Source organism: Ctenocephalides felis, unplaced genomic scaffold (genome assembly GCF_003426905.1).
Source record: "Ctenocephalides felis isolate EL2017-DRISC unplaced genomic scaffold, ASM342690v1 CF-g0.4_SCAFFOLD_03234, whole genome shotgun sequence".
Taxonomy (NCBI): domain Eukaryota; kingdom Metazoa; phylum Arthropoda; class Insecta; order Siphonaptera; family Pulicidae; genus Ctenocephalides; species Ctenocephalides felis.
In genome coordinates this window covers 8,756-21,477 of record NW_020539388.1, presented here as the reverse complement: position 1 = coordinate 21,477, position 12,722 = coordinate 8,756, and the positions used below count along the sequence as shown (strand labels likewise).

Here is a 12,722-nt window from a genome sequence, read left to right as displayed (position 1 = left end):
CCGTGAATGATACTATGAGCGACCTTTCTATTGCTCCAGAACCATTTATATATGAAAATTTGTCTCTATACAGTAGAACTGCTAATGCATACGCTGCAGGATATACTGTAGGAAGAAACTGATTGAAGTGGTTTGCAAATGCTAGATCTGTGAATCAGAACTGGTCGAAAATCCAATCGGCACAGAATTGTTCATTCCTGACATTACATGTTTCGACTTATTAATTAAAAGCAGCCTCATACTGGATAAACTTGTGAAAGAATTATGTATCGAAGTCAATCTTAAATTAAAACTTCACATCACATCAAGTTAGAAAAATATGTATTTAACGAATTCGAATGTTCTTGCGATAAACATTGTTCTCATCAACAATTGGCGCAAAACTGTGGTAAGATATATCACAGATAAATACGTAAATGAAAATGAACAAAACCCTATTAAAAAAAATTGCACTCCAAAAGTACAAGAAAAGTCTTAGAGTTAATAAAGAGCTCGATTGAGACAGAAAAACATGTATTTTTTCATGAGTTGTGTTTATTTATATTTGTGTTGTATTTATTTTTATATTATTATGTAAATATGTTTTACTCATATTTTATAAAAATATATTTGGGGATTTGGATTTTTCTAGAATTGAACCTAGGGGTATTTTTACTTGCTACACTCGTCGCGCCTCTATAGCAAGAGCGGAAAATTGAAGTTAAAATAATCGAAAAGCGGTCCTCTTTGCTATATATTTATACTTGTTTATGGTGAAAGAACAATTAGGCAAAGAAACATCGTTAAAATTAGATTGTCAAACAATATGGAATAGTATGATATTTATGTTAGAAAAATTTGAAGAATTTAAATTTTGCATTCAAAAAGCGCTTATACACATCAGTTCTGATGTTCATTTTTCTGACGAAGAGTTTAATTTATTATCTTTGATTATTGTAGTCTCACACCTGTAAAATTAACAGTAGATGCATTATGTCGAAAGGATGCAAATCTGTTGATTGCTGACGCTTCTTTAATATTTATGTTAGACACTCTGTCCGAACAAAAATCTGCAATCGCAATAAAATTATTGGAAGCTTTAAAATCTCGAATTTTACTGCGTCGAACGGAATTATCACAAATACTGCAGTATCTACAAAAAGGCACACAAGATGTTGAAGAAATATGCATTTCGAAATATGCACTAATTAAAAAATGATAAACTTAACAAAACGACTCACACAACAAAATCTAGTAGATACAGACGATATAAAAAAATGAGCAAGAATCCCTTTCAATACCTTCCCAAAATAGGAATGAAACAATATTAGAATCTGACAAGGTAAACGAAATGAAGAAAAAACTACAGGCAGTCGTAGATGAAATAGTTCACCCGTGAGTGGGTTAAAAAAACTCCAAGTCTAGAACAAAAAATAATAGATAAAATTACTTTTTTTTAAGAAAACAGGAATGAAGTAAACAAACCTATATAATATGTATAATTTCTTAATTACAATTGTACCAAAAAGTGTAGAATCAGAAAGAGCTTTTTCGGCGGCTGGTTATTTTTGTAATAAAATTTGGTCCTCGCTTGTTGATCAAACAATTGATTGTTTATGCTTCTTAAGAGCATATTGTATTAAGCAAAACATTAGCCATAAATTATAGTTTTTTCTTTTCTCAAATATATAATTTTGATTATAAATGTAAAATGTAACATAGAAGAATATATATTTTTTACTGACACACTTTTTGTTTCTATCTACATCTTCTCCTCATGTAATAAATAAATAATACGTACTCATTTCAGGACAATATCCGTAGGGTATCCTAAATTATTTGTTAATATGTCAATAAAACAACTGAAGTAAGTAAAAATATAACTATTTAATTTTTTATCGACAAAACCGGTATTAAAACCGGGATCCAGGATTTTCATTTTTCAAATATCGAATACCGGTATTCAGATTTTTGTACGGTACTGGAAAGCCCTACATCTGAATGACCGGTTTCATTTGGTGGAAACATTAGGACAGAAAATTCCTTTTAATGTGGTCACTATGACAAGAACAGTTTACTATAACTTCATTATTATTAAAACAGAATGGTCCCTACGTAATAAAAAAGTATAATGAAAAAGAATCTTTTTTGTGGAAACCTGTACAATGGTTAAAATATGGAATGAGTGGAGACTGCTAATTTTATATTACCGAGCCTCGAAAAATAAAAGCAGTCAGTGAGTTCAAAACCTCTTCAAATCCTAGAGAAATTTAAATATTCTTAGGTTTATCAGGTTACTAGAACAAGTATATAAAAGATTATTCAAAAATAACAAATCCATTAACAAAATTACTAAAGAAAAATTCTAAATTTATTTGGTCCGAAATTATATTTAATACGTTGAAGAAATAATTAATAAACCCACAAATTTTACGATATCCAAATTTTGCTAGAGACGTAGCCATAAGTGCAGTTTTATTTCAAAACGTAAATGTTTCGGATGTTGTGTGTTACTCATTTTAGGCCTTACTTGTACCGAAAACTCTTTAAATTATTTACTGACCACATGCCTTTAATATATTTGTATAATTGTAAAAACCGAATTCTAGACAAATACGTTGGAGATTAAAATTAAAGTTATTCGAATTCAAAATTATCTATAAAGCTGGAATAACAAATACAAATGCAGACAGTTTATTTAGATCTTCTTTTGAATTGCAAACATTCAGGAAAATGCAAAATTTTCATATTTAACCACTAAACCAACCAAAAAATTTCAAACATTTTTAGATACTGCAAACAGAAAGATTATTTTAAATACAAATATAGTAAAAACAATAATAATTTTATTTCTTCAATAACTAAAAATACAACCAGCATATTGTCTTAAAAAATTATATTATTTTGATCGGCAATAAATATATATATTTATTGCCGATCAAAATAATATAATTTTTTATATATGCAAAAAAAACTAAAAATCAAAATGTTTTAATATTAGTATCAAAAACTTCAAATACATAAAAAAAATGCAAAAATTATTTGATCTTTGTAAACATGAAACAAAAATAACTTTATAGATATCCAAACATCAACTAATCATATTACGTATTCTATCGTTAACAATAAAGTTTCACAGCTTAAATTACAAGATTTTTTTTTATTGACTATGCAATTTAAAAAAATATTTGTTAGAGTAAAATATAAAATATTACGCAACTCCTAGTCCTATCCAGTTCACAAATATTTGTCATTTATCTTTTGAACATTTTAAAATGATGTAAAGATACATCTTCAAAGTACAATATAAAAATCGAAATTTATTTAGATAAAATAATTGAAAATTTAATAGAAGAAGAAATAGAAAAAGTTTTGCATGATTTACGTATTTCTCAAATAAATGGAGGCATAAAGAAAACTTACAATAAAATTAAAAACTTTTACATGTGGCCAAAAATGAGGAAACAATTTAGAAATTTCATAAGTAAACGTGCAATTTGTCAAAAAATAAGGTTTTTTTTTATCGCGAAAAACTAAAGCATCCATGGAAATCAGAACTACTGCTAAAAAACCATTCGGAAAAGTATGTCAGATAATCACAATAAATAATTCTTAACTTTTATTCGTGATCTAACAAAATTTGTAGATGTTTTGAATGAAGGTTCTGTATCAGAAATTGTTTTTAAATATGTTATTCTACTAAAAGAAGTTTGGTCAAATTTAGGAACAACTTTTACCAGTAATTAATTTAAAGACGTTTATAAACTTAAAAAAAAAAAGAAGTGCAACATCATCTGATGTGCAAATGAACGTATGCATAAGGATCTTATCCAAAAATATTAGATCAAATATAAACAGCACACAAGCAAATTGACGAAGATATATTAAATATTGTAACGAGAAAGAGGTGACGCCCCCCTTTCTTAGGGTATATGCAACGACTTCCATTATTACGTCATAGTGTTGCATTCCCATTAAGAAGGGGTTACACCAACTCCTAAACCCGACTTCTATAACCACCCTGTAATTACCTGTGGAAAAGCTAACTAACTACGCGAATGAAAGAGAATGTACTTCTATCTTATTTAATTAATACAAATTATTATTACAAATCTGAGGGTATGGCTGTGCCTACGCACAGCCATGTTCTATACTTAAACTCTAACGTACTGAGTGATTATTATTAATTACTATACTACCTGAGTATAGTATAACTATAAAGGAGTATATTAAACGGATAACTTATAACGGATATCGACGGATAACGGAGGGAATAGCTTTTAATTAACAATAATGCATCTGACCTTTGATGGAACGGGTTCTCCTCTCCTGGCACAACACACACACCACTATACACAAAGCGGGTCCAGCGCCTGGCGCGTGGATCCACTGACCTCCTCAGAGGATGATACAATTCTTAATGCTCACATTTCAACCCCAGACTGGACCTTATATTGGCATCCCTAGTAGTGGGGGAGTTCCATTGCACTGGTGGTTATGCAACCCTTTTGACGACAATACCAATTGTCGTTACACGCCCCCCTGTCACACTAGAGCCGGCCTCGGGCTCTTAAATCCAAAGTTGAAATTATTGCCATCTCCTGGTTTTTCCGTGTTGTTCCGGTGTTCTTTCTAGGGTCCTGTCTTGCCCTTTGGTCCTCGTCTTTGGGTTGGCTAGTTTAACTTGGTTGGCTTTGCTCAAGTGTGAGCCTTGGCTGCTAGACGACGATTGTAGTTGTGGTTGTGTGCTGGCCATCCTTTAAACGTTGTGGTTCCGGTCAGATATTCCTAGAATCCTGGTAAGCTATTCCCCTTTTGTTTACAAACTCAAAACACGTAGCAGCTAGTAAACATAAACTAATTTATACACAGGTCTGATAAAACAAATACATCAACATCATTAATACAAAAAAAAAAACAAAAACAAAATCCTTCGGTAACACAAAAATTACCATACAAAAATAAGTCCGTTTGCTTAAAACTATCTTAACCGATTTCGTTCTCAAAGAAACCGTGTTAGGAAAAACGGTACTCAGCAAATACAAAAAAAAAACTAGACTTAGAACAAAAAATAGTTATATAACACAGACTAACAAAAGACAAAAACTTAATAAATAAAAATATTCGAAGTACAATCGTTTTTCGTACAATTTTTCGTAACACGTTTCCTTGAAACGCAATCTTATCCTATGTGCGTGTGCTGTCACCTATTTTCTTGGTTGTAGTATTAGAATTAATAGAATAACCGTAGCCCGAACTATAAATTAGTTCGCCAGAAATCATGAATCCGATGATATGGACAATCTTTTACTGTGTAACGCGCGGAAAAACTTTGAGAGAAAAAAAAACGAAACTATATGACAATAAACAAGAAACAAAAAATATAAGTACATCAATTTACAAACTTCAATTATTTAAATAACTAGTTTACTTTTACGGACGCGACGTTTACTGTAATTCAGCCTTTACTGGTGTGATTGCCCCCCAAATACAAGACCACAGATGGGGGCTAGGATCTAGTTTTCCTTCATTGCTCCCCCCGCAGAGCCCCATCCCAATAATAATATCTCTAGACCGACCGTCTATGCCCACCCAAAAACAAATGGCACTTACACTTAACACCTATGTAAGCGTGACACACCTGGGGTTCCTCAGCCCGGCACAAAAGTACCCCAAATTGCCCCCTTGACGGGAGATGGCGTGCTGCGACCTATGTCGCCATCCCGGTCTTCGCTGAAGGTACCTTCCCAAAAATATTCCATAATAATCCATAATACATAATAATTCACATAATAATTCGACGGCTGCGGGGTTGATTAAGGGCGGTTTCCCCGATTGAAACCGTACGCGTCCATCGATTCGGACATCTCAATGGTCCTCGCTCGTGGACTACTGGGCCCAGCTTTCAACTCATATATATAACTATAAAACAAAAGCGTAAATCCGATATGGCGTTCCGATATAAGCCTTAATACGTATATTCATACTATGTACTCGAAATGGCAAACTTACTTTCAACGACCATCCTAAATCTGAGTGATATAACAGTCCTTGTATATCATACCTAACTCTAAACTTATTCCTATTTCTTATCTAAGAGTAATATGCAAGAGAGAAAGATTAAGAATAAAAAAGTAATTTTATTTTTTAACCGCAAATTCTTTATCTTTCGCTTCTAGACCGAAACGATTTCTCGATCTACTAATATAGACTGAGTCGCACTAATTTAAAAATCTTGTGAATCGAGTCCAGCTCGTTTAACACTACCGTACTGTCGCTTGCCTCGGCCGCCCGGACTAGCGCTACGTCACTAGGCAGCAGGCCTACTCTACGTTGTAGTAGAAAAAAAAAGGATGATAAGGGTTACGACACAATCTTTCCTTTTACATATTTGTATTTATAAGTATAATTAATTTAAATCTAACGAAGTACGAAGTTAATACTATCTAACAACCTATAGGAGCTCCTTAAATTAATTTTTTACTGCCATCATGCCACCATGAACCATTTTGTTGCCATATCGGATCCCTTAATCTGGATTGGGCGGTCAAAAACACGAGCCATTAACTATTGACGAGACAGGATTAAAGTATTTTCAATAAAACTAAAATCGTAATATGTCCATATAAAAGGGCGTCACGCAAATTAATCAAAACGCCGCCGGTATAAACGCGGTAATACACTACAAACGTTTGTTTGGTTTGATTTACGGTAACATTATCAGTGAACAACAAAAAACATACGACGAAAATAATAGTTTATATTCACTCTTACTCATTATCATACTTAACATGATATAAACCTATTATATAATAATTCATAAACAATAGGGCCACTATAACACATTCAACTTTTCGACTAAAAATTTGCCCTCTATACTCTCGTTACCTTCAACGCCTTGTAACATAGGTCATAAACTCTATCCGTAAACCAAACCAAACCTTTCGCGACGCACGGCAAAAAAAAAAACACAACGACAAATATATAAATATAAAAAAAACGAAATTCTAGTATATTAAAAATAGCGAACAAAGCGGATAATGCAATAATGAAAAGTAGGATAAAAACAGTAAAAGTAACGAAGTTACGCGTATGATATAAAGCTAATTCATTATGAAATAGTAAAATATTAAAATTAGTAAAATGCAACCTAAAACTTAGTATAAAAAAAGAAATTAGTATGATCAACGAGAAAAAAAAATATAGTTAGTAAAAAGCGAAAAAAAAAAATGCCTTTAGCCGTTCACGTATCATTCCGAACAATACATGAACGTTCATCTAATTGCCGAACTACAAATACGTTTATTGCAAATCCGGGTTCTACCTTTGCAATTGTCTCTGTGTTCGTAGAAATACGACTTTTCGAAGGGAAATGTCACCTGCCCACTCGCTCTATTTAACCAAGGTTTTCTAGGCCTTTGGTTTCCAAGCCACATAATACGTCGGTCGAACTGATCGCCTTAGCTGCCATTATGAATTATGGTGAAAAGTCGTATTCTATTATTAAATAAGATCAAATAGATGAAGCCGCAAATTGAGCACTAAGCAATGACGTTCCGGCGGGAATGAGAACGCCATTAATACAACAAAAAAAAAACGAACGGAAAAAAATAGAAAAGTACAATGTTAAAATCGATAAAACTAAATTCATTATTGCATCACCCTACTGAAAGAACACGAAAATACACGACATTAAAATATAAAACGTAAAAAAAAAACTATACTAATACTACAAACCAATTATATTATACAAATTTATTACAGAACCCTCCAGCTGGTCAGATACAATTAGCATGTCTATGATGTAACGATTAAGAGAATAAAAGTTACAATAAACTCGAAAATAACATTAACATCTTGGTTCGGCACTTTCTGCCTGCTAATACATTTTTTTTTTAAACTCTTTGCGTTCTTTACGCAATTTTTTTCCACATACGCGGCCTTTGCGCGCCTTGTTACCGCGCGTTTCCTCAAAAATTTCACTTCATTCTCAAATCATAGACATGCTAACTACTATTCCCTCCGTGAACAACAATAAAAACACATGAAAAGTTAAGCAAACAAACATACTCCATTTTTTAAAAATATTTGCTAACTCTTTGGTTAACTCTCGACGATACAAAACTCAATTAATTTCACTTTCAATGATAAAAAAAAACAAAACTTATGCCAATTTTGGATTATAAAATCCATGTTTAAATTATATAGAACAAAACTAATCCTTATTATCCTAAACCTATCAAAATCCTAAGTAAAATGTTACTAACTTATTAAGAAAGTACACACAACAAGAAAAAAAAATCTTACTGGCATAATAACTTATGTATTCTAACTATTCTATACCTAATAAAATATTAAGAAAACTTATTAAGAAAATACAAATTAAAGAAATAATAAAAAGTATCAATCTTACTGGCATAATCAATTATGTATTATTCTGACTATCCTGTACCTATCATGTTCTAATCTAAGTAATTCTGTCTCATTTGCAAATCATCTCGAAAAAAAATATGTAATTACAGGGTTCATCAAACATCGCGAACAAGATTAACGAAACACAAACAAAACGACAATAAAAAAAAATTAAATTATCATAAAAACACCTCAATACTATTTACGGTTATCTGTACTACATAATTATAAAAATATTATTTAGTATGAAAAAAAAGAATATACGAGAAGTGCAAGTTTTTTTTCTTTTGAATACGGATTATTTCAAGTATGCAACTGGCGCCGCAAACTGTGCAAAAAAACTTAACGGTTCTGTCGCGTTGCGTACGGCACTACGGCACCCCGTCGATAGGGTCAAAAATTGTCAAGTGCTGAGACAACAGAGACGTTGGGATTGTCAAAAAAACACAATATATTTAAGATCTGTATATATACATGTCAATGAAAAAAAAATACTAAGTATTACTGAAACATAATATTTGCCTATTGACTGTTTTCGAAGACAAGAAAAAAAACGATTTGTGTGTGGCATTAGGTCAAGTGTTTTACGAAACTTAAGTTTTACGAAGAAAATGCAATATATTTTGCTGGGCAAAGATCTTTCGAACTAGACTATCAAAACAAAACACTTGAAACGACTCAAAAACTGACGAATTATATATGACTTTACAGAAATTGAAATTGATATGAATATTTGACCGAGCTTTTTTTTTATATATTCAGGGGGAACAAAATGGAACAAAACACAACAAGTAAATAAATCCCTTTTTAAAATAAAATTTATTGCATTTTTTGTAATATTATATCCAGAAAGAAAGAAAGAAAAAAAAAGAATGAGCACACACAACAATTAAATAACATCTGATTTTAAAAATAAATATAATACTTTTAACATTTTTCGTAATATTATAAACTTAAATAGGTTAAATAAATATAAGTTTAAGAGATTTAAATAAATTAAAATAACTTTAAATTCGATAATTTTATATACTTTTTAGAACTAATCTTAACAAATATTAGGTAAGAATTATAAAAGACATATCAAAACAGAACGTCTCCAAAACAATAGATTTGAACAATTAAATTAAATTATACATTCATTAAAATTCCATACTCAGGGCATATTAAAGAAATACAAATCACTTATACTTTCAACGTAGTAAAATTCTACTAAAATTAAAACTACCACGTCACCGAGAAAAGTACACAATAAAAATGAAAATGCACAGATAAACACAAATAGTAATACACGTGGAAAATACAATTATAATTACCACATTATTTAATATTCAAATTTTAGATTTACTAAATTTACCGAAAAACGTAGTCCCGCGTCAAACAACTTTCTTAAATCTTTACATATAACGGAAGCGCAACTAGTGGGAGCGACTCGCTTAGCTTTTAATAAAAATAATTAATAATTAAAAATATTAAAAATTTGTGAGGGGGGTCTCCATTGTGACGGATTAGAAGGGGTTGATGCCCCCTTTCTGGGTATATGCAACGACTTCCATTATTACGTCATAGTGTTGCATTCCCATTAAGAAGGGGTTACACCAACTCCTAAACCCGACTTCTATAACCACCCTGTAATTACCTGCGGAAAAGCTAACTAACTATGCGAATGAAAGAGAATGTACTTCTATCTTATTTAATTAATACAAATTATTATTACAAATCTGAGGGCATGGCTGTGCCTACGCACAGCCATGTTCTATACTTAAACACTAACGTACTGAGTGATTATTATTAATTACTATACTACCTGAGTATAGTATAACTATAAAGGAGTATATTAAACGGATAACTTATAACGGATATCGACGGATAACGGAGGGAATAGCTTTTAATTAACAATAATGCATCTGACCTTTGCTGGAACGGGTTCTCCTCTCCTGGCACAACACACACACCACTATACACAAAGCGGGTCCAGCGCCTGGCGCGTGGACCCACTGACCTCCTCAGAGGATGATACAATTCTTAATGCTCACATTTCAACCCCAGACTGGACCTTATATTGGCATCCCTAGTAGTGGGGGAGTTCCATTGCACTGGTGGTTATGCAACCCTTTTGACGACAATACCAATTGTCGTTACAATATGCAAAATTTTATTCACAATACCACAGTACCTAAATCGACAAATTATACACCCATTGAATTACTACTTGGGAGAAAAATTGAATTACCTTTATTTGTCAGTAAGAGTTGTGATATACAAAACAATTATGATAAATATACAAATGAATTACAATGAGATTACAATAGAGAAATTTAAATGCACAAATAATACTGGGCAGAAATTTACAGAATTCTATCCTAGACTTCAAATAGTCAATACATAACTTATTAAAAGTTATTCATGTTTATACACTTATGTCAATAAACAAAGCTGTTCTCGTTTAGTTTTTGGAAGTTATTAAGATTTGATTAACGTTTGTAAATCTGATTCATCCCTTTAGCCCTGATTCCTCATCCTATACATTGTACAATGTCAACCTTGTTCAGTACTTAATTGTGACCAGATAATCATTTATAAAAACAAACCCTCCATTTTCACAAAAGATTTTAGGCGGTATTCTATTTTTACAATGTTTTTCCCAATTTGCGTGTATGTTGTTTCTGCAATTAATTATATCCATTAATTTGCTTTTATTTTCAGTTTTTCTCCAGGTCTGGAATGTGATTTTTCACATCTAGGCCAATAAATCTGTATGTTCGTATTACATAATTTAAAAATTTGGCCTGTATATGATTTTCTGAATAAAAAATTTAAAACTGCTTATACCCTTCAAAGGGAAATTACAATTGACGAAAGCCTAATGTTGTATAAAGGAGCACTAAGCTGGAAACAAAATATGCCCATGAAACGTGCAAGATTTGGCATCAAAAGTTACTTCTTGTGCGAATCGAAAACTGGGTATATATGGTCTATGATGATATATACAGGAAAAGGGACAATTATCGATAGTGAGTTCCCAAATTTGTCAATATCATCTCAAATCGTTATGAGTTTGATGAAGCCATTGATAAATAAGGGATATTGCCTCACTATCGATAATTTTTATAGTTCTGTGGAACTATTCAAATTGTTATCGGTTTTCAAAAGAGATGCATATGGAACAGTGAGATCTAATAGAAAAGGTTTACCAATTAATATAAAAAATCCAAAAGAAGTGAATCCTGAATACGTAAGATCTTTTAGAAAGGAGAGATTGATGGCCATGAGATGGAAAGACAAAAGGAATGTGTACTTCCTTTCTACAATACACGGTGCAGATCAGGTAGAAATAGAAAAGAGAGGCATCATAAAAATGAAACCCAAAGTGAGTGTTGATTATAATTTTACGATGGGAGGTGTTGATCGCGTCGATCAACATTTGTCGAGTTATCCCCTTCCAAGAAAAAGAGGAAAAAAATATTATAAAAAAATGTTTTTCCATCTCATGGAACTCTCTGAATACAACGCATATGTGCTCTACAGAAAAAAAGGAGGTAGCATGACACATCTTGAATTTAGAATAAAACTAATAGAAGAATATATAGAAAAATATAGTGTTGGAATTTTTTCTGCAAAAGGTGGTCGGCCAAGCAACACCCCTAATCCGCTAAGATTGACAGAACGTCATTTTCTAAAAACTATATCGGCGGTGGGTAGTAAAAGCAGACCTACAAAAAGGTGTGCTGTTTGCTGTTCGAAGCGGGACGACTCCGGACAACGTGTCCGGAAAGAGAGTCGATACTGGTGCGCCGAATGTGAAGTAGGCTTATGTTTGGAGGAATGCTTCGAAATTTACCACACAAAAACAAATTATTAATTTTTTATTATTATTATAATTTATTTATTTATTTTATCTTGTTATATGTTTTGTGCCTTTAGATGTATTAGTATAAAAAATATATTACACCAAAATGTCAATTTACTTCAGTTTTCTTATTTTTTTAGATTATTTTTTAAATTATTTTTTATATTTCTTTCAGATAAATAAATAGTATTGAAATTAATAAGTTAATAACAAAATTTTCCATTAGTTATTGATATTGTATAAGAAGTGGTTAACAATAAAGGTATTGAAAACCGTCAAAACGGTATTCAATATTACGATGCATTTTGCTAATTTTATACAAAAAAATTAAAATGAAATGAAAAATCGTATCAGAAACATATATTACATCACTTAAGCTTTTAAAATCCGAAATAAAAAAACCTGCTCTTTTAGATCACTTTTTTCGAAAAAAAACTCGATCGTTAAGTGGTTAACGCTGAAGTATCCCAAAGTAAATTATTCG

The 12,722-nt window shown here is 31.5% G+C and overlaps 1 protein-coding gene across 1 annotated transcript; it reads left to right on the top strand.

Moving 5' to 3' along the window:
* The first annotated feature begins 11,440 nt into the window (after positions 1 to 11,440).
* On the top strand, positions 11,441 to 12,250 carry LOC113381974 (piggyBac transposable element-derived protein 4-like). The gene has a single exon (XM_026620592.1). It carries the CDS (start codon positions 11,441 to 11,443, stop codon positions 12,248 to 12,250), a length of 810 nt encoding a protein of 269 aa, XP_026476377.1.
* The last annotated feature ends 472 nt before the right edge of the window (positions 12,251 to 12,722 follow it).

Bases quoted from the DNA above. Each gene is read 5' to 3' on its own strand.
- LOC113381974 (XM_026620592.1), top strand. From the start codon at position 11,441: ATGAGTTTGATGAAGCCATTGATAAATAAGGGATATTGCCTCACTATC.